A 23,182-nucleotide genomic window follows, 5' to 3' on the forward strand; every position below is an offset into this window, starting at 1 on the left:
TGTATTTTAGGGTGTACCAGAAAATAACTGACACACATTTCATTTCTTGCATTTAATTTCTTCTAATCCAATTATTTTTCTATGCTTAAAAAAAACTGACATTTATTGATAATATCACATTCAAGGTAATTTACCATTACTTATCTTTACAAATACTCAATAAGGCAAATGTTAGCTCAATTTTTAAAGATTATGAATTAAGGCTCACAGAAGTTACACTGCTTGCTCAATGTCAAAAGGTTAACCAAGGGGATCATCGTTGTGCTGTAGCAAGTAAAGCCACTGCTTGCTACATGTTACATATGGGTTCAGGTCCTGGCTGCTCCACTTTTTCCATCCGATAGTTCACTTCCCAAGCGGCTGCAACAGCCAAAGCTGTGCTGATCTGAAGCCAGGAGCCTGGAACCTCTTCCAGGTCTCCCATTCGGGTGCAGGGTCCCAAAGATTTTTGGGCCACTCTTTTTTTTTTTTTAAAAGATTTATTCATTTTATTACAGCCAGATATACACAGAGGAGGAGAGACAGAGAGGAAGATCTTCCGTCCGATCATTCACTCCCCAAGTGAGCCGCAACGGGCCGGTGCGCGCCGATCTGAAGCCAGGAACCAGGAACTTCTTCCAGGTCTCCCACGCGGGTACAGGGTCCCAATGCATTGGGCCGTCCTCAACTGCTTTCCCAGGCCACAAGCAGGGAGCTGGATGGAAAGTGGAGCTGCCGGGATTAGAACCGGCGCCCATATGGGATCCCGGGGCTTTCAAGGCGAGGACTTTAGCGGCTAGGCCACGCCGCCAGGCCCTTGGGCCACTCCTGAATGCCTTCCCAGGCCACAAGAAGGGAGCTGAATGGGAAGCGGGGTTGCCGGGACTAAAACCAGCGCCAATATGGGATCCCAGCATGTGCAAGGTGAGGACTTTAGCCACTAGGCTACGGTCCCGTAGCTTTATTTATTTTTATTGGAAAGTCAGATTCACAGAGGGGAGAGACACAGAGGAACATCTTTTTTTCTGCTGGTTCGCTCCCAAAGTGGCAACAACAACAGGAGCTGAGTCGAACTGAAGCCAGGATGGGAAGCGGGACTACCGAGATTAGAACTGGTGCTCATATGGGATCCCAGCTTGTGCAATGTGAGGACTTTAGCCACTAGGCTACTGTGCTGAGCCCTGCTCCACTTTCAACTCAGCTCACTACTAAGACACCTTTGAAAGCAACAGAAGATGACCCAAGCACATGCGCCGCTGCACCTACCTGGGAGATCCAGAAGCAGCTCCTGGATCCTGGCTTCAGCCTGTACCAGCCCTAGGCATTGCGGCCATTTCGTCAGTGAGCCAGTGAATGAAAAACTTGTTTTTCCTTTCTCTGTGTAACTCTGTCTCAAATAAATAAAAAATTCTAAAAACAAAACAGGGGCTGGTACAATTACACAGCAGTACGGCATCCCATACTGGCACCGGGTCATGTCCCAGCTGCTCCACTTCGCATCCAGCACCCTGCTTATGGCCTGGGAAAGCAGTAGAAGAGGGCTCAGGTCCTTGGGCACTCTTGTGGGAGACCCACAAGTAGTTCCTGGCTCCTGACGCTGGAGCAGCCCAGATCCAGCCACTGCAGCCATTTGGGGTATGAAGCAGCAGACAGAAGATACATCTCCCTCCCTCTTTTGGTAACTGTTTGAAGTAAAATAAATATATCTTTAAAAACAAAAGTTAATCAGAGGCTAGCAATGTGAAATGTAAGTTAAAGCTGCTACCTGCAACACAAGCATCCAGTTCATGTCCTAGCTGCTCCACTTACAATCTGGTTCCCTGCTGATGTCGTCAGAGAGCAGGGGAAGATGGCAAAAGTGCTAGAATCTCTGCCACCCATGCAGAATACCTGGAAGAAATTCCTGGCTCCTTGCTTCCGTCTGACCAGTATTGACTATTCTGGCCATCTGGAGAGTGAACAAGCAGATGGAAGATCTCTCCAACTCCTTCAAATAAATTAAATCAAGAATATAACCAAGATTGTAACCCATTTATGTAGTTTTAACTCTATACCTTTTACATCATACTTTTCAACAGTCTCATAGCTTGTATTTTCTGTTTGAAAACAATCTCAAACCAACCATAGATTTTTGAAAGAATGCAATTCCAAGGGTTGCTAAATTAGTAAAATGGAAAGTCTAAAACAGAGTAATATTTCAAAGATACGTGTAACCAGACAGAGCAACTTACTAATAGTTAGGGATAAAAAGTGAGACAAAACAGGAGATCTCATGTTCAAATAGCTTATTAATGTATACCAGTTATGTTAATGTTAAGACAAACTTTTTAAAAAGGTGAAAAAATACAGTTGGTCTTTGCTACCTGCAGGTTCTGCACCCATAGATTCAATCAACTATACACCAAAAAGATCTAGAAAAACACTAAACCTGTAGTAAATACATATACATTTTTTCCTTGTTATTCTCTAAGCAACAATGTGTAACTATGTACATGGCATTTACACCGTACTAAGTATATGCTTAGGTCACATGAAACTAGTATACCATGCCATTTCATGAATATTATAATGGAGAGATTTTTTTCTGTGCACCATCCTGGAACCAAATGTCCATATACTGAGGAATGAATATACTCTCTAGCCTTTGACCTCTGCCAAATCTAAGTCCTAAGAGGTCAGGAACTACTGGAGGTTCTCACTTTCCTGGTAGGTTTCCAAGTTGTGAGCTTTTCCTTGGATTTGTCAGGATTTCCAATAAAGAAACAGAAAAAGCAACACGGGGCAATCCTACACCTCATCAGAAGACTTCAAACTAACACTACTCCATTTCTATCCCTGAAAAAGTGGTCTTTATGATTTATTTATTCACTTATTTAAAAAGAAGTGACAGGGCCCAGCGCAGTGGCCTAGTGGATAAAGTCCTTGCCTTGAACGCACCGGGATCCCAAATGGGCACCGGTTTTAATCCCGTCAGCTCCACTTCCTATCCAGCTCCCTGCTTGTGGCCTGGGAAAGCAGTCGAGGACGGCCCAAAGATTTGGGACCCTGCTCCCGTGTGGGAGACCCGGTAGAGGCTCCTGGCTTCTGGCTCCTGGCTCCTGGCTCTGGATCAGAGCAGCACCAGCCGTTGCGCTCACTTGGGGAGTGAATCATTGGACGGAAGATCTTCCTCTCTGTCTCTCCTCCTCCCTGTATATCTGACTTTGCAATAAAAATAAATAATCTTTAAAAAAAAAGTGACAAAGAAAAAGAGATCTTCCATCTGTCTGCCATTATCCACTGCTTTCCCAGATGGATCAGTAGGGAGCAAAATTGGAACCAGAACTGGGACTCCAATTAGCACTCCAGTAAGGGATGAGGGTGCCACAAATGGAGCCTCAACCCACTGTGTTCACAACACTAAACACCCTCAAATTTTAAGCTTGAGAAAACAGGTTGTCTGAGACAGTGAGAAAATAAACCAAGCCATCAAGAGTGAACTAGATGTGGCCTAGCGGCGTGGCCTAGCAGCTAAAGTCCTCGCCTTGAAAGCCCTGGGATCCCATATGGGTGCCGGTTCTAATCCCAGCCGCTCCACTTCCCATCCAGCTCCCTGCTTGTGGCCTGGGAAAGCAGTCAAGGACAGCCCAAAGCTTTGGGACCCTGTACCCGCGTGGGAGACCTGGAAGAAGTTCCTGGTCCCGGCATCGGATTGGCGCATACCGGCCCGTTGCGGCTCACTTGGGGAGTGAAACATCAGATGGAAGACCTTCCTCTCTGAGACCCAGGAGGGAAATAGTGGGTTTCCCCCTCTTGGGTTACTACTCCCATGAAAACTAGGATGGGGGGTGGAATGGCTAGACAGAGAGGCACTCAACAACATCCGTGAGGGCTGGATAGTTGAATTGGTTAGATGGAACAAAGCTTTAATACCCATTGACAAGTACAAGAGCCAAATGGGATGGGGGACAGACTGGTCTTCTGCTACACATACTGGCAAGCCAGGGTAGGGGGTGGGCCTGGTGGGGGTTATTGTGGGTCACCCCGACTAGGCTGCAGCTCCCACTGGTTGAAGGGCCGAGTATGTGCTGGGCCGAACCAGACCGGACAGCAACACCCACTGGTTCCAGTGCAACTCGGTACTGAAAACAGAAACAACCCAGCAATTGAAACCACCAGCTGATCGGGGTGATGGACTGTGCCAGGCCCTGTGCTTGCTAGAACATACAAGAATCTAGTGTGGGAATACCTCAAAGTTTCTTTGGAGATCTCCCCAATCGAACTGCTGGACTCAGAACTCTAACCAAGAAAAGACAGAAGACAGAACAGGACAATCATTCATCTCAGCTATATGTTGGCAATGAAATATGGGGCAAACGGAGACTTTATGATGGACCATATCAATCAGTGGACGACCTCATCGAGCGAAACTGGCAGCGATTCATAACTGGAGAACTATTAACACCACTTGAGCAAATATCTCAGAGCATGCCCCACATCCGGGACTTGGGGTGGGCGGGAAACCGGGTGGGGCTTCTCCCTCAATATCCCCCTTTACCTCAGATACATGATGGAAACAATATGGACATAACAGTATTACCCACTTCCCTATACCCCCTGAACCTTTTTTTGTTAACCATAATTAACTATGTAAAGATTGTCAACAACTATACAATAAAATAAAAAATAAACAAACAAACAAAAAAAGATCTTCCTCTCTGTCTCTCCTCCTCTCTGTATATCCGGCTTTCCAATAATAATAAAATCTTAAAAAAAAAAAAAAAAAAAGAGTGAACTAGATGGCACTTGTCTCATGGGAATGTGGGACACTGGTATCCCTCAAATGTCCATCTATTCAGGTTGCAGATGTCCTTTATTCTACGAGAAGCAGGAAGAACCTGGCAGTGAAGTGTCGTCTGCCACAACATCGAAGGCCTAACTGAGATGCATGAACATAAACCAGAGAGCTCTGACTGCTACACAGTTATCAAAATTCAACTCCATCAGAAACAGCTTGCACAATACTGTACATACTGAATTATTCCAATTTGTTCAAGAAAGCCCTAGGATTTCAATGTCAAAGGTGAGATTTTTATCACACAAAAGTAGGATTAAACAGATTATGTCTTTGTCCTATATAACTATACATAACAAAATTATTAGTAATATCACATTCATTAAATTCCTTGAGTTATAAACATAACACAATTTTTAGCACTATGGGGCTAGCATTATGGCATAGTGGTTAAAGCCACTATCTCCAAAACAGCATCCCATAAGGAATGCAAGCTGAATTTAATTTCTTTTTTACTCCACTTCCCATCCATTCTCTGCTAATGCACGTGAAAAAGCAGCATCAAGTGCTATGGCCCCTGTCACCCACGTGGAAGACTTCTAAGAGGCGATTAGGGGAGAGAAGCAGTGGATGGAAGACCTATCTAACTCTGCCTTTACAATTAAAAACAAAAACAAAAACAATACTTCAAAACAGTTCTACGCTTTTCCAATAATTACAGAAACTTATGTATATTTTCAGGAGCTTTCATGATATTTCCAGAATCTAAATTTCATCTTTCCTCAAAACACGACAAGAGGCCCGGCACAGTGGCCTAGTGGCTAAAGTCCTCACCTTAAAACGTGCCAGGATGCCATATGGGCGCCAGTTCTAATCCCAGCAGCCCCGCTTCCCATCCAGCTCCCTGCTTGCGGCCTGGGAAAGCAGTCAAGAAGAGCCCAAAGCCTTGGGACCCTGCACTCGTGTGGGAGACCTGGAAGAGGCTCTGGGCTCCTGGCTGCGGATGGGCTCAGCTCTGGCCGTTGTGGTCACTTGGGGAGTGAATCATCGGACGGAAGATCTTCCTCTCTGTCTCTCCTCCTCTCTGTATATCTGACTTTGTAATAAAAATAAATCTTTAAAAAAAAAAATCATGTTCCTACATACCTGCCTCTAGTTGCTAAATTCTACCTGGGGTAATCATTGTTACTAGTTTCTTGTTGTGGTTTATTTTTTAAGATTTATTTTTATTGCAAAGTCAAATATATAGAGAGGAGAAGACACAGAGAGAAAGATCTTCTGTCCGATGATTCACTCCCCAAGTGAGCGCAATGGCTGGTGCTGCTCTGATCCAGAGCCAGAAGCCAGGAGCCTCTACCGGGTCTCCCACGCGGGTACAGGGTCCCAAAGCATTGGGCTGTCCTTGACTGCTTTCCCAGGCCACAAGCAGGGAGCTGGATGGGAAATGGAGCTGCTGGGATTAGAACCGGTGCCCATATGGGATTCAAGCACGTTCAAGGCAGGACTTTAGCCGCTAGGCCACGCTGCCGGGCCCAGGAACATGACTTTTTAAATTCAGTGCACTTGTTATCCATTCAAAGTATTAATTTAACAACTAAAAACAACTGATCTGAATACATCACATCTCCGTAGACTGGAAATTTTTCCTTGTACTTTTAGAAAACAAGACTACAAACACAATCCAAGAATATAGAAATTGCAAAAGCTAAACTTAGAATGATATGTATATGTACATATACTTATATAAAATGAAACCCCATGGGATAAGTCATCAAATTGTTACTATATAGAACATATATGATTTTCTAGGAATTTAAAGTGGTTTGTAAAATAAACTCAGTTAAAACTTAAAAAACAAAACAAAAAAAACCTAGTGACTAGTATTAGTTTCACAATGAACCATTTTAAATAACACAAACGAAGACATTTCATGAAACATCCAGGCCAGTGCTTCCCAATTTGGAGTGCAAAAAATTCTCCATGGAGAGTTTAACAATTCTCACTAGATTTCACTCTGTAAAATTCCATTTCTTCTTCAAATACAGGCCGTTACAAAGAAAACTCTACATACACACATGTACATGTGGGGGTGTACACATACATGTGTTGTAAAGAAAGTTTTTATTCCATCTGACCGGTGGGTGAAGGCAAAAGAGAATGCGACAAAATTTTTGCTTAAAAAAAAAAAAAAAACCCACATTATTTTGTAATGATTCTACTACCACTAGCAAACTTAAAATGCATCTTCATATGAAGTTATTTTATATATAAACCAACAAGCTGCTTCCAACACAATGAATCTCACCTTTAATTCCCTACCTGGAAAACACTATTATGTAACTCTATCCAAAACTCTTCATGCAAGGTACATATCCATGAAGTTGGTACAAGTTTTTAAAAGAAGGAGAAAACCACAAGTACTTTTTAATCCTTCGTTCCTTAAGTACTTTAGGAATATGCTGGGTTTAATTTTGATAAACAATAACAAAACTTCTCCTTTCCAAACCAGAAATAATGAGACTGTGCATGCTCCATGAAACTTTTTTCAAAATTTTCTTCTTAGCTACCTTAGTGAATTGAACATTTAAAAATGTAACAAAAAATAACAATTTTTAAAAGTGATATTTTTATATAAAGTTAAATCTTTCAATTCCTCTTACTGCTTTCTTCATTTTGAGACCATTTATATGTCCTCTGAAAAGACACTATTTTCCCTGAAGGCTCATCAGCAAGTTCTTTCCTTTCTGTGCCAAACAGAGAACTTCCCGAACAGATTTCTACTAGCTGCAGCAGGGCAACAATTTTACAGTGAATTTCATTTACCATTTGGTTAGGTACATCCTGACTGAAATTTTGATTCATGAACATCTTTGTCAGTGTATGAGCACCAATGAAAAGAAATTGAAGCTGGCATGTGACTGCCAACAAAGGAGGCATTTTACCTCAAATTAAGTGGAAATAAATTTCAGTAGTTAATACTTTTAAACAAATGAAGTAAAGTGTCCAAAAAGATTATCTCAACAAAGTCTGAAATTACACACAAATCGTGAACTGGAGATTCAGAATATTTATAAGCACACAATGGGACTAAATTAAGTCACGCTGACACTCACTGCTCGATTCAGTGCTATTAAGAACAAATCACTACATCTGTGGCACTGAACTCCTTAACATTAGATGCTAAGATTTCAACTGAGTGCTTCGTCCTTAATTAAATACATATTTTTAATTTTGTGAATCTTATCACACATGGTGCCAATTCTAAAAGGAGACCTGCGTACTAACTGACCAGAACACCAGAACTCCAATATACACATAAGGAACTGATGGGACCACAGGTTTTTTAAATTTACAAAAAAACAGCTACATGAAAGAATCATTAGACATTTATACTATGTTGCACAAACCCTCTAACTGGCTTTCAGCATCACATTCTTTGAAGCAAAATACAGCAAAGTGCTTTCTCAAAGACTAACAGTGTCCAGTGACAAACCTTTAAGCTATCGCTCAGATTACCATCTCACTCCCTCGTTTATTACAAATTCCGACCAAGCACAACAATGAAACAGTTGTAAAGAATGTATAAATTTTAAAGACGTTTAATAGCAGTCCCCTGGATTAAAGGAAGTGTGACAACGCATGTAAATTTAACCTTAATCCACCAACTAAAACACACGCATGTCTCCTAACAATTCTCCTTCTTAAAACAACCGCGGTACACAAACACACGGTACTGACCTCCACCCCCCACTTCGAGCTGCTGATTAATAAAGAGAATAGTTGCATTTGCAGATTAAGGTGCAACACCCCCACCTCCTCCCCTTCCCCCAAATAACCACACCATCCAAGTACAAATGAAGACGATTACTGTCATGATTATTACTATTACTACTATTATTATTTGCTAAAGCAGGACTCCAACCCCGGGGAGCCTCAGTCCTTAGACAATGGTGGTTACCAGACAGTGCTGCACAGTTGGGTCCAAATGACACATTTCACTAGGCCTTGGGCACCACACACACACGCGCGCGCGCACACACGATCCCAAGGGGCCGGGTCTCAGCAAGGGGCGTTCAGACCCCACTCGGAAACGGAGGGTCGCACCGCGGTGTGCAGGGGTCGCCAAGGGAGAACAGGCCCAGAGAACGGAAGGGTAACTGCACTGCACACGAGGGAAGGGGGCTGGAAATGGCCGATGGGAGGGGGATCCTATATTTATTTATTTCAAGGTCTTGATTAAATGGGTCCTGACCAGGGTATCTGCAACTAAAGGCAAACTGCGCAGCAAACACCGCGGGCTTGGGAGAGGAGTCGCGGCTCCCCCTACCCCGTGACCGAGGGCGGGTGGCGGGGGAAACAAGTTCCCCGGCCAACACCACAGCCCACTCGGATTCCCCAGCGCCCCTCCTCTCCGCGGGAAGGGGGAGGCTCGTACCAAAGAAAGCGGGATGGGGGGAACAAGTTCCCCAGCCGGCCCCACCGCCCCATCCCGGCGAGGCGTTCCCCCACCTACCATCAGAAAGGGCAGCCCAGAGCGTGGAAGGCGACACAGGAGGGGGGAAATTCCCCTCCCCCTCGCCCGCCCCCAGCCACCAACAGACTCCCGCGGGGTCCGCGAGCGGGCGGAGAAGCCGAGGGGATGGGTGTGTGGAGGGTGCCGAGCCCCCAAACCAAACAAAGCGCGGCCTGGGCGAGCAGCCCAGGCGAAGGGGGTGGGGGGAAGCCGTGGCTTTCTGCTGCCGGCCCGGGGCCCGGCCCCGGCTGACACTGCGGCACCGAGGGGACCCGCCTCCCCTCGGCCCCGCTCGCCCACCCCCACCCGCCACCGGCGCCCCGGCCGCCCGCCCGGCCTTCCTCCACGCAATGAGCACGGCCTTACCCCGCTCGCCGGCGTTGTTCCGCTCCTGAGGCAGCGGCGGAGGCGGCGGTGGTGGCGGCGGAGGCTGCTGCTGCGGCGGCGGCGGAGGCTGCTGCTGCGGCGGCGGCTGCTGTTGGGGCGGCTGCTGCGGGGGCTGCTGCTGCTGGGGCTGCACCGGGCGCGGCCGCGACACTCGCCTGGGTCTCCGGTTGGCGGCTCGGACGGAGTTCATTTGCCGGGCTGAGGTGGCGGCGTTGGCGGAGGGACACACACACACTCACACACAGAGTCTCACACGCACCGCCGAGCTCCGGGGCAGGAGGAGGGGGTGGGGAGAAGGGGAAGGGAGGGAGGGAGGAGAGGGGGCGAGGGGAAGGGGAGAGCCGCGGAGGGCGGAGGTGAGGGTGGGTGGGTGGGCGAGGGGGGACGAGCGGGACCCCGAGTCGAGAGAAAGGGCTGGGGGAGCAGGCAGACGGCAGAGCGAGCTAGGCCAGCCGGCCGGGCGGGCCCGACGCGCGGGGAAGGCCGAGGCCGCCGGGCGGGGCGGCCGCGAGGGACGGAGACAGAAAGACGGGCAGAGCGGGCGAGAAAGAGAAGAAAGAAAGGGCGTCCGCCCGCCCGGGGCTCCCGAGGCGAAGAGCGGCGGGCGGCCGAGGGGAGACAGAGCCCGGGCCCGCCGACTCCCGAGCGGCGTCGCGAGCGGCGGGGGGAGTGGGCGGGAGAGGAAGGGAGCAGGAGAGGGAGAGGAGGGAGGGAGCGCGGGGCGCCCGGCTCCCTTTTTTTTCCCCCTATTCCTCCCCCCCACACCCCCTGAAAGAGATTTCGGAGACGAATTTTTTTCTCTTTCTTCGGCCTCTTCTCTCTCCTACCCCCCCTCCTGCGCGAAGGGGAAATGAGTGTGAAGGGAGGAGATAGGGGGGAAAAGAGGCGTCGTCGTTCCTCCTCCTTAAAGGAACCCTTCCTCCTCCACCACCACCTCCTCCTCCTCCTCAGCCTCGTCGCCGCTGCTTCTGCTGCTGCTCCGTGGCAGGAGGAGCCATTGACACCGCCGGAGACTCCCCTCTCGCCCAGTCGGTCCCTCCCCGCCGCGGGGCTGGCCAGGGGCGCGGGGGAGGGCCGCGGGGCGGCGGGCAGGGGGGAGGGGAGGAGGGGCGGGGAAGGAGAGGGGCGGGGAGTCTGGCCGGGCGGCCAATGGGAGCTGCCCACACATCCTTCGGGCCAATGCGGCCTCCGCTCTTATCGCGGAGCCCTCTTCCTTCAACGCCCTGTTTCCTCTCTTGGGTTTCCTCCCTCCTCCGCCGCGGAGAGGGAAGGAGGAAAGGGGGAGTGTGTGGCGGGGCGGGTGATAATGGGGAGGTATCAGGGCATATAATAGAGCCGAGGGGGTGGGCGAAGGGAGCGCCTGTGCATGGCGACGGTTCTGGGAGAAGAGGTTGTCGGAGGAAAGGGCGGGGGCTGCTGATGTAATGGGGAGAAGTGATTAATCCTTCCTGGGCTCTCCGTTTCTGCCGTCCCTTCCACCCCAACCTTCACCCGAATTTTAGAGCGGAAAGAAAGTGCAGCGAGGGAGCAGATCTTGGGTAACTGGGGTTTCCTGGGGTGGGTAAGTTCAGGTGTTAGCTGTAGGGCGCGCTAGAGAGCCTGTGCCCTTTAGCCCAGCTGAGGGTATTTGTAAACCTTGGAGAGCCACTTTACCGAGCTTTGAGCTCAGCAACCGAAGTTTGGAGTCTGTTCCTAATCATTGCCTTCCAAGCCTCTGACCTTTTTGTCCATTGGCTTTGCTTTTTGGAGAAGTGGTCTGTCTATAGGGTGTTCGGGAAAAACGATATGTAAGACAAGTAAACGTGTTGAGGTTCCTTGTTTATATGATTTACAATTATTATTTTAGATTTCACAAGCTCAAAGGAAAAGAAAAATCCCAGGAGGAATGATCTTTTCTCTCTGTATCTGCTCAGCTCCGCATAATCTCTCCCCAAGGAGAATGTTTTACTCCCTCGCTGCTGTTGTGATGACTGAGAAATGTACTCTCCTCAGTTCTTCGCTCCCTCTCTTTTGTTTATATGATTTTTTTTTATTTGCATGGGGCGAAACTGGCAGTTTACTCGATCCCTGATTTTCAGACCTTTGAATGATTTACCTCTCATTTGAGTTTGATCAATTGTTACCTAGGCTTGAGATACACAATTAAGCCATTACAAAGCACGAGGAAGAGAGAGAGACTGAGAGGAAACAGAGTTGCGGCCAAGGGGAGGCTCCAGGAGCCGAGGTGAGTGTTGCATTGTCCCAGACTGAGTATGTCAATCTAGACAGAATCCTTTTCTAAATACCACGGCTCCCCACGCCCTGAAAATCAAAACTCATTTGGAACTACATAATCCTGTGCAGTCTTTAACAATTCTGAAAGTTTGAGAACTGTTTTTGAAAAATAGGGAAACTAAGTTTCCTTGTCGACAAATTAATTGAGGAGGGCAGCTATTTGAAAACAACCAGAGCCCTGCACAGGGGTTCAGTTGGCTAAATTCTTGTCTTGCAAGTGCAGGGATTCCATATGGGCGCTGGTTCATGTCCCAGCTGCTCCACTTCCCATCCCAGCTCTCTGCTTGTGGCCTGGGAAAGCAGTAGAGGACGGCCCAAAGCCCTGGGACCTTGCACCCACGTGGGAGACCAGGAAGAAGCTCCTGGCTTGAAATCAGCTCTGGCCCTTGTAGCCACTTGAGGGAGTAAACCAGCTGATTGAAGATCTTTCTGTCTCTCCTCTTTATAAATCTGCCTTTCCAATTAAAAAAATAAATCTTTATAAAAAGTTAAATGTTTTATGTTGGTCATCTTGGTATAAATGGGTAAACCTTTAGATGTGATTCAGATAAACATGGGGCAGTAAAAATAAGGGACATGATACTTTTTTGTGTGCCCATAATTCTGAGATTTTTAATGGTCTTTATTCAACAAGTACTTATTCCTCCATGTATCATTAATATATAAGTTGCTATGGGAAATACCAGTTAAATACAAAATCTTAGGCTTAAAGATTTACATCACCTCAGGTGTACAAAGCGGCTTATTTTCTTTAACTTTTATCCTCAAGTCACTGCATTATCTCATTTTTTTTTCCTCATAAATGCTTTTTTCAAATTTCATTTCACTACTTACCTTTCTTTTATTTTTTTTTTTTAAAGATTTATTCATTTTATTGGAAAGACAGATATATAGAGAGGAGGAGAGACAGAGAGGGAGATCCTCCATCCGATGATTCACTCCCCAAGTGAGCCGCAATGGGCCGGTGCACGCCAATCCGAAGCCGGGAACCTGGAACCTCTTCCAGGTCTCCCACGCGGGTACAGGGTCCCAATGCATTGGGCCGTCCTTGACTGCTTTCCCAGGCCACAAGCAGGGAGCTGGATGGGAAGTGGAGCTGCCGGGATTAGAATCGGCGCCCATATGGGATCCCGGGGCTTTCAAGGCTAGGACTTTAGCTGTTAGGCCACGCCCGCCGGGCCCCCACTACTTACCTTTCAATCCAAAATATAATTATGCATATATCTACCTGTATATATAGAGAAAGGCTTATTGTATAAATTTAGCAGTGATGATATATAAGCTTAACCTACTAAAACCACTCTAGCATATGGTAGTAAAATCCCTCGTTGTAATAAGATCAGTAACTTTTGGCCATTTCCTGATGGAAGAAGTGAAGAGTCTTGAGAAACACCTTTCTCTGATTCACCCGGTGATTCTGTGCTGGTAGTGGCTCTGAGGGACTAAGTGCCAGCCATGGTGTTGTCCTCCATTATGGAGCAACTGGTGTGGTCTGACTTATAGCAAAACTTATAGCCCTGGAGATAAAACTGGTCATTTTTGTCACTGGGAGCTATCATGTCAAAATCCATACCTGAGCCATAAGTTCTAGCTCCTGTAGCACAGCCTGTTTGACTCTGGTGTCAGTTGCTCCTCACTGCATCACCGTAGTGCCTCTGGAAGACATAGGGGTACCTCAGCATCAAGGCCTACCCCGTGCAGGCCTTGATGAACCAGGAGCCTTGCTGTGGGCCCATCCTTTGAGCCTCCCCCCACCATTGTTGTGTTACTCTCTTTATGTCATATTGAATGGGCTGGTCAGCTGAAAGCAGAGCTCTCAGAGATCTGGGCCTTTCTCGGCCATGCCAGGGGAAGCAAACAACCAGCCCCAACTCTCTTGGATTTCACTATATTAATGTGAATACATCCACAGTGTACGTCAGATCCAGGGTAACCATGTGGGAGGGAATGGAAAGCAAGGATCCTGGGTCTGGTTACAACTCCTGTTTGTTGCATCTTTCCCCAGGGTTGTGAAGAATGTATTTTTCTCCTTCTTGTACATCTGGCATTTTCCTTAAGTTCTGGATCCTCTTCATGCTACTCTGCTCCCAGGATGGCTGATAAAGTACCCAAGATAAACAGTTTAACAATATTGGAACATCTAAGAGAAGATAATAAAATATCTCCATTGTCACTAGTTTCTATGTATTTTTTAGTTTCTTTCATAGGATTAGATGTGGGAGACTTCCTTGTTTCAAAGCCATCTCAGAATTGTGAAGCATGGGAATTTTGACAGGCCTTGGAGATCATTTCATTTCTGTGTTTGACAGACTGGGAAACTAAAGCGCAAGGTGACAGAACCAAATCCCCAAACTGCTTAGCAGCAAAGCCACTGCATGCCAATCCAAGGCTTTTCCCATTCACAGGTGAAAAGACCCTGAATCGTGCTGATGAAAACCCAAAATATTCCAGAGGATTTTATCCACTCTCAGATCCCATAGTAACAAATACTCCTGCCCATTAGTTTTCAGAGAAGCTGTGCAGGATTGAAAAATAAAACAATGAAAAAACGCAAAGGGGTTTCTGATTTGGGGTAGGAGTCTCCTGGAATTATTTCACTGACACTTAGCATAATTTCAGAGGACCGGATTCCCTCAGGGTTGCTCTCTATTCAAGAATGTTTGTATTTGTTTTTCTCAACTAATTGCTGGTGTTTAATAGGTTAGTGTACTTAAAATCATTTGTTTATAAGCCCCATCACAATGGCAGCGTAGAAAAAAAATAAGCTCTTTAATTATTTCTAATATCTGGCAGGTGATATTTACTGTGATTTTTTAATTATAATTTTTGCCATTTCAAAGATTCCGCTTTTCTTTCCTCTGTCATCCCATTATCCAGTCCCAAGCCGAGGGCACTCACTCAGTTACATAAGACACCTCAAAGCTGCTCACTCCTTTTATGTCATTTAAGAAATAAGTTTGGGGCTCGGCAGCCTGGCCTAGTGGCTAAGGTCCTCGCCTTGATCCCATATGGCCGCTGGTTCTAATCCCGGCAGCTCCACTTCCTCTCTATCTCTCCTCCTCTCAGTATATCTGACTTTGTAATAAAAATAAAATAAATCTTTAAAAAAAAAAAAAAGAAAAAAAAAAAAAGAAAGAAGTTTGATCTGAATATGGTTTCCCTGCAGAAATAACGAACTCTGTTTAAAAGTCCTTGTTAGAGTATCTATGACTTATCTCACTAAGCGGGAAAAATTCTTTCTGTAATACATGCTCAGATAATATTTTATCAGCTAGGTAGTGAAAATTAACTTGGAACTAAGGATTTAAATTTAATGTATATGTGGAAAAACCTGGTAAGCACGCAATTCAGTGATACTCATAATACAGGTTATCTTTAAAGAATTATAGAATGTAACTTTAATACACTTCCCTATGGAATAATACAGACATAGCAGTATTAAAAGAAATTAATTATGTTCAAGATTTAGGATGGGCTGTACTAGATGGCTGTACATCTTTAATTGTGCTTTTTAAATGGAGAGCCCAGTAGCTAGGTGTTAAGAGAAGCCTAGGCTGAAACAATAAAAGTGATGTATTTTTGAAGGACTGTTAGGTCTGTGACACAAGTGTGGGCAGGTGTGAGATTAGCACTTGAAAAGTGAGCTCTGCAACAAGTAGGTTCTCTGACCTTGGGCCAATTCCCCCACCTCTCTGGGCTTGTTTCTGCATCTGTAAAATGGGAGCGATTGTGGGATTGTCATGAGGTTTCCTATACAGATCCTAGAGCAGTGCCTGGTGTGTGGCAGAGGCTCAGGAAATAATTGTTGCTAGTATTGTTGTTGCTGCTGCTGATGGTCTCAGTGTTACTTTAAACCTTTATGAATTCCAAGATTGCATGGATGTTGTGCGTAGAGAAACTGTATTCTTCTAAGGAGGAAATCTGACTAGAAAATGGGTAGCATTAGGAAAAAGTTTTTTAAAGATAGAGGAAACACAACACCAAGGGAAAGAGGTAGAAAAACAATAAAATTAGGGGGTGGAGGATGGGTAGGACATGTTAAACCTTAGCCTGTGACATCTACGTCCCTTACTGGTACCAGTTAGAGTCCCAGCTGCTCTACTTTCAATCCAACACCTTGCTAAAGTGCTGGGAAAGCAACAGAGGATGTATTTGGGCCCCTACACCAGGGTGGAGGAGGGGCAAGCAAGGGTTAACCTAGAGGAAGGACTCGGCTACTAGCTTTGACCTGGCCCAGCCCCAACCACTGCAGCATTTGGGGAGCAAACCAGTGGATGAAAGATTCTAGTTCTCTCTAACTCACTCTGCCTTTCAAAAAAAAAAAAAAAATCAGACCCAGGGAAGTAGCCTAGAGGCTAAATTCCTCATCTTGAGGGATCCCATAAGGGCACTGGTTCTACCCCATGGGGCACTGCTTCCCATCCAGCTCCCTGCTTATGGCCTGGGAAAGCAGTAGAGGATGAATCAAAGCCTTGGAACCCTGTACCCACCTGGGAGACCTGGAAGAAGCTCCTGGTTTTGGATCAGCTCAGCTCTGGCCACTGCAGCCACTTGGGAAGTGAACCAGTGGACAGATCTTTCTCTTTGTCTTTCCTTCTCTGTAAATCTGCCTTTCCAATAAAAATAAAATAAACCATATATAAAATGTGTGTGTAAGAGAGACAGACACCCCCATCCAGGACTCCTTGAAAGTAGCTTTTGATAGAAAAGAGTAACATGGGTGAGAGTGATACAAAAAGTGGCAAATTGATCAAGGCTGAGGAAATATGAAAGCCTGGGAAGAAGAGCAAGCTGCAAGGCAAGCATAATCCTAATCTGACCTTTGAGACAGCATAGCAGTGTCACGTTCAGGAATCAGCATAAGGTGCCGGTTGGTTACATAGCTAACATACTTTTCAGTATTGAACATCTTTTTTGTTTGGTTTTTGTGATTGTGTTTAACAATTTATTTAGCAAGGTTAATAGACTGAAAGAATTATAGATCAGAAAAAAAGTGCTGTCAGTAAAGTTTTAAAATTCTTGAGTTCCTGCTGGGAATAGACATACCCTAAAAAAAAAATCAACTGGAAGGCCATAAGCATTGAAAATTTTGCAAAATTTATTTGAAGACAAAATGTGTGAGAGATCTTCCATCTGCTGACTCACTCCCCAGATGGCTACAACTACCAGAACTGGGCCAGACAGTAGCCAGGAACCTGGAACTCTATCTGGGTCTCACATGTGAGTGACAGAGGCCCAAGCACCTGAGCCATCTTCTGTTGGTTTCCAGGCTATTGCTATCCCCTTAGCAAGGAGCTGGATCAGATGTGGCACAAGGACTCAAATTGGTACCTGTATGGGAAACAGCTTTGTGTGTGGCAGCTTAATCCACTGTGCCACAATACCAGTTCCAGAGTTGCTTACTTTTTTAAGCAATACAGTACTGTGGTCATATGGGGGTAGGGGGAGCAATGTCACTCAGTGGAAGTCAACTTTAATTCAACACTGTGCTTCCAAATCAGAACAGAGTAAAAAGGGAAATAGAAGTATTCAAAAATGTGGAAAGACTACCAAGAGAAAGAAGGAAGATTTGGATATAATCTAGATATTGCAGATGCTACTCCTAAAACCTCCTCATGTCTTTTAACTAACTGGGCCCAGTGCCCATTCTGGAATTAATCCCTGGCAAGGGTAAGGGATTATTCTTAAACCAATCAGACTTGTTCTTGTCACTTCAGATAGGATGATTGAGAAGCAGCAAATGAAGGTCCCTAGAAAACACTGGAATTTCGGAGAGATTGGGGAGAGGAAGATATATAGTGTAATGTCACAATTAATCTGGCAGGTTGGGGCTATCTCTCTTTGTTCCAAACTGTATGATTCTAGAATCCAGTCTCATTCATGTAGGTGGACTCATGCTATACTATGGATACTTCTCTGTTTGACCCTTGTTCCTATCCTCACTCTCATTCTTTTTCTATCACACTTAAGAGGGGATCCCAGGATTTAGAATTGGAAAAGCAAAAGGCCCCACTTGAGCTTCCTGGCCTTCTACTCAGCCATAGCCCAAGATTTACTTAATTTATTTACTTACCTGTTTATTCTTAAAGAATTATTTACTTATTTGAAAGATACAATTAGAAGAGGAGAAAGAACAAGGTTTTCTTTCTGGGAGTCCACTCTCCAAAAGGCCACAATGGCCAGAGCTGGGCCAGGCAAAAGTCAATAGCCTGGAATTCCCACAGCTGAGTCTCCCACAGGGTGGCAGGAACCCAAGTACTTGGGGTGTGTACTGCCTTCCCAAGTACTTTAGCAGGGAGCTGGATCAGAAGTTGGAACAGCAAGACACTAATTTGTGTCCATATGTGATGCTAGCTTTGCAGTTTTAACTTGCTATGTTGCAACACTGCCATATATATATATATATTTTAAAACATTTATTTCTTTTTAATGGAAAGGCAGATATACAGAAAGGAGAGACAGAGAGGAATACTTCCGTCCGATGATTCATTCCCCAAGTGGCCACAACAGCCAGAGCTGAGCCAATTTGAAGCCAATCTGAAGCCAGGAGCCTCTTCTGGGTCTCCCACACGGGTGCAGGGTCCCAAGGCCTTGGGCCATTGTCGACTGCTTTCCCAGGCCATAAAAAGGAAAATGGATGGGAAGTGGGGCTGTCTGGATTAGAACCGACACTCACATAGGATCCCAGTGCATGCAAGGCGAGGACCACAGCCACCAGGCTACTGTGCTGGGCAGCCCCCCATTTTTTTTTTAATTTGTGGAGTCCAGTACAGTTGCCTAGTGGAATCCCATATGGGTGCTGGCAAATGAATCTAAAAGAAAAAAGAAAGGGCAGAGGAACATAGTGAGAGACTTGTCACTTAGCCTACTTACCAGTAAAATGGTTGCAGGGATGGATGCCTTGGTGCAGCAGGCTAAACCTCCACCTGTGTCACAGGCATCTCATATGGATGTCAGTTTGAGTCCCACTTGCTCCATTTCAGATCCAGGTCCTTGCTAATAACCTAATTAATCAGCAGAGGATGTCCCAAATTCTTGGGCCCCTGTACTCACATGGGAGATCCAGAGAAAGTTCCTGCCTCCTGGCTTTGGACCAGCCCAGCTCTGACTGTCGTGGCCACCTAGGGAGTGAACCAGCAGATAGGATATCTCTTGCTCTCTCGGTCTCTCCTTTCTCTATCACTCTGTCTTTCAAATAAAAATAAATGAATATTAAAAAATATTTGGGCTGGCATATTGGTTCAACTGGCTAATTCTCTTCCTGAAAGTGCTGGCATCCGATATGGGTCCTTGTTCATGTCCCAGCTGCTCTATTTCCCATCCACCTCCCTGCTTGCAGCTGGGAAAGCAGTAGAAGATGGCGCAAAGCCTTGGGAGCTGCACCCGCATGAGAGATCCACAAGAAGCTCCTGGCTCCCAATTTCAGGTCAGCTCAACTCCAGCAATCGCGGTCATTTGGGGAGTGAATCAGAAAATGGAAGATATATTCTTTCTGTCTATCCTTCTCTCTGTAAATCTGCCTTTCCAAGGAAGATAAATATACTTTTTTAAAAAATGCCCAAGCTGTAGACAATGGCCTAGGTTTCCTTGTATCTAGGTAAGTGTTACACAGCTAGCAGAGAAGCAGCCAATAGCTGGCAGGCATCCCGGGGCTTCGTTAATGCCACATTTGTGCTAACTATACTAGTGTGCCAGCATAGTTGCCTATTCTATTATATCTTTTTTAAAGATATGTGGGGAGATTTGGAACCATGGTCCCCAGCCTGGCTTGGACCAGCCCATGTGAGTGCAATTTGGTAATAGGTGCTCCATGTATCCTGGGGTGCAGGGACTGTGGATTGACCAGAGAAAGGGACAAGGGAGGGAGGACCACTGAGGGAGTCTGCTGCAGATGAGGAATGACTTTTGAGGGACTTCCATCAACAAGGCCACTGTACTTGCTGACCATGGAATGCATGTATCAGAACTAGGCCTCCTCAGTGGAAAAGACAGAGCAGTGGACGGCATACCCAGATACACATGGAGGATACAACAGTCCATTGAGGCCTGTGAGGACATCTGGTACCATAGTAGAGGATGGAGGGCAGAACAAATTGTTCAACTACCCCAACTAAGTGATAACAGCAAATATCTGGGTGAATGGAGACTCTAAGATGTACTATGTCAGCCAATGAACCTTGGAAGGATTTCCTTGTCCTTGGAGTGGTGAGATCGATGGCATTTCAAATCTATTGACACCACTTGAGCAGAACCCTCACAGCATGCTCCACATAGGGGACCCTTGAGTGACATCGGGTGGCTGTTCCCCATCTCTGGGTACTAAGGTGGTTGGGAGGCTGGTTGTGGCTTCTCCTCTTATCTCTGCCCTTTCCCCCAGATATAGGAAGAAGAAAAAGAAAATTTGGAAATAACATTCGCATTTACTTTCCCCTAACCCTCTGCCCTTCCCACCCTCACCAGCTATTTAAGCATCATCAAAAATAAAATTAAATAGTATTTTACAAAACTGGTCCTGGGGTTCTCTTTGGAGTATAAATACTTGTAAGCATATTCCCCAAGGGAACTCAGTTGGGAAAAGAGAAATTGGGTTTGGAATTCTACCCCAAGCTTCTAGCACTATTGTTACAGACAGATGGTCATTTTCTCCATAAGCTGTGAGCACAACCTACAAGTTATCTAGCTCTGGAATTCCCAAAAGAAAAATGAAGAAAGGAAAAGAATTTTGAAAAAGTTAGGACTGTTTCTATGAAATAAAAAAATCAATGGGGGAAAAATAACTTGTAAATATATTTTGAGCAAGATTTTGTAACTGTAATTTATCTCTGTGCTTGTTAACAATTGCAACACAAGTTTAAGTGACAAGAGAAGTGTGAAATGAAAGACAATGCCAAATGGAAATATTATTATATTCTATGTTTGTAATAAATTCTTTGTTTTGATCATAAGGAGACACACAACTTATAATAATAGAAAATGAATTTCTCTCTGTTGTCAGCTATTTAAAGAATATTGGTTTGAAGGGATGCCAGACAGCTCCCTTTCCCAGGGCTCCCATGTGATTGGAGCCAGTGGTTCCTCAGCCTTACTTCCGCCCTGTGGCATATCCACTGCTGCTCAGTTTGTGCTCCTACTGCACAGGGTGGCACAGCCATCACTCACCTTCCATGCTCCTTCTGCAGACAAGCTGTTGGAAATGGTGAGACTGAGGGCAATACAAGACTAACAACTGGAAAAAAAATAAGAGAAGAAAAATGAGTTTTCTGTATTTTGACTCCCTTCCTTCATGCACACACCAAAAACAAACAAAAAACAAAAACTGTTTAGAAAACAGACTATTTACACCTGGTGGACAGCCACTGCCCATGTGCTGCTCCCTGTGTGTTCGCTAGGTCAAATGACACTGACTTCATGAGAGCCCTGCCCCTGTCATCCATTTCCATCCAGTGGCTCTGTCTGAATCACCAAGGTCAGCATATAAATGCAAATAAGAAAACAGGTTTATTTTTTTTTTTTTTGAGAAAATGTTAATAATTCTGTTCAGGTAAGGGGGGCCTGGATGAGAAATTTCGGGTCTTGGAGTATGAACCCATCAGCGAGTCTTCCCTTATCCCTTCTTACAACTTTCCCTGCCCCTCCCCTCCCCCGGTTCCAAGACAGCCTCTCACACCTCAGAAATGTACACTTGCGGAAATTGAAAATTAGGGAACTGATCTTCTCATATAAGTAAACCCCTTCAAGCTACTACTTACCTAGGATCACAAATGAAAGGAGTCAGACTTTTGAAAACAAACCGATCAGGAGATTAAACACCTTCTAACGTTCTAATAGCCTTAGTTAAAAACCCTTAGTTAAAAAGTAAACAATCTAGAGATACTCATCAAAGGTGTATGGCTTTTAGCACAGCAGCCTGTGATTTGGGGAGTGGAAGGGGGAGCACTACTTAGAACCTATCTTGTTCTAACAAGAAGGAAATAAGAGCTTTCCAGTCATTACAGACCTCATTTAAAGGATGTGTTTCCATCTTGATACAGATCAACTTTATTGTGTGACTTATTTTAATGAATGCTTAACATTAAAATTTAAGTTATTTTTGTTTTAAAACATAGTTTGTTACTCTGGGTCAGGATCCTTTGGAGAGGTAAGTGGGCAGAGTAAAGATGTTTCACCTACAAACTGGAGTTGGGGAACGAGTACAACCAGATCTCCTGCTGTCAATGCTGAAGAGCCCCTTTTGAGTCTTACTGCGCTAACCTGAATGGTTTCCCTTATTCTCCCTCCAAATGCTGCTGTCCTTCCTCTGATGACCTGTGTTCTGATCACTTTGTGTTTCTTACCTGCTGCCTCTCTGCTCCACCAGATCCTCCCAAGATTCCAAATCTCTGCATCGTAGACCCCAAGCTTGGAATCGAATCAGGATTTCTTGTTTTCTTGCGTGAACACTTTGTTTGGCACTATAATGAAGTCAGGCTGGCTTGGGTTTAAATTTGGACTATACCACTAATTGGTGGTCTGCCATAGGGAATGTACTTCTCAGAGGAATAGTTTCCTTCTCAGTAAAATAAGGATAGTAATACCAACCACAAAATATGATTGTGATTGGGAATAGTGGTGATTATTCCACAACATTGTACTTAACACCATAAAATTGCACACCTAAGAATGCTTAACATGGGAAATTTTACACTGTATATATTTTACCACATTAAAAAAAAATAAAGAAAGAAAAGGTTATGGTTGTGAGAATTGGTCTTCGTAGACCTTTGATTGCAATGCCTGGTGTGTGTAGTATGCTCTAAGAAAAAGTAGTTAAATAGCATGAAGCATTTTATGTCATAACTCACACACACACACACACAAAACAAACACGACACAACTGGTTGAAACTAAGAGTATAGATTTATGTATAGTATGGATTCATATAAGAGTATAGATTCAATTTCATGAAATTGAAAAGTCTAGGAATATGGCAAACTTTTGGGATCATTTCTGTCACTAAAAATTCAGATTCTGTAAGTCTTCAGTCCCTAGAGAGTGTCACTAAGGACTCGGGCATATCATTAAGGACTTTATTCCTTTCCACCTTTCCTACAATGTCAGCCTTATGCTACTGCCAAAAACCCTTATATCACACAAGCTGATTGGTAACCACTCCAAAGGAGTCCATGTTCCCTCATCTAGAAAGAATGAGTCAGTCCCAGCAGTCCAACAAAGCATCCTGACATTTATTTGCTTAAGCCACATGGTTGCCCTGGAAC

General features: G+C 45.1%; 1 protein-coding gene across 3 annotated transcripts in view; it reads right to left on the bottom strand.

Moving 5' to 3' along the window:
- FBXO11 (F-box protein 11) overlaps positions 1-13,638 on the bottom strand; it is a 104,739-nt gene extending 91,101 nt beyond the window's left edge. The window contains exon 1 of one of the 3 annotated variants that reach the window (XM_058667751.1): positions 13,501-13,638. Coding sequence is in view for 1 of the 3 variants with exons in the window: in XM_058667750.1 (XP_058523733.1) it covers positions 9,633-9,843 (211 nt within the window). In the remaining 2 variants the exon portion in view is untranslated. Of the gene's footprint in view, positions 1-9,266; positions 9,524-9,632; positions 9,859-13,500 lie in introns of those variants that run through there. The other 2 variants (XM_058667750.1, XM_004590664.4) reach the window with 2 other exon arrangements.
- Between the last annotated feature and the right edge of the window lie 9,544 nt (positions 13,639-23,182).

Source organism: Ochotona princeps, chromosome 8 (genome assembly GCF_030435755.1).
Source record: "Ochotona princeps isolate mOchPri1 chromosome 8, mOchPri1.hap1, whole genome shotgun sequence".
Lineage (NCBI taxonomy): Eukaryota > Metazoa > Chordata > Mammalia > Lagomorpha > Ochotonidae > Ochotona > Ochotona princeps.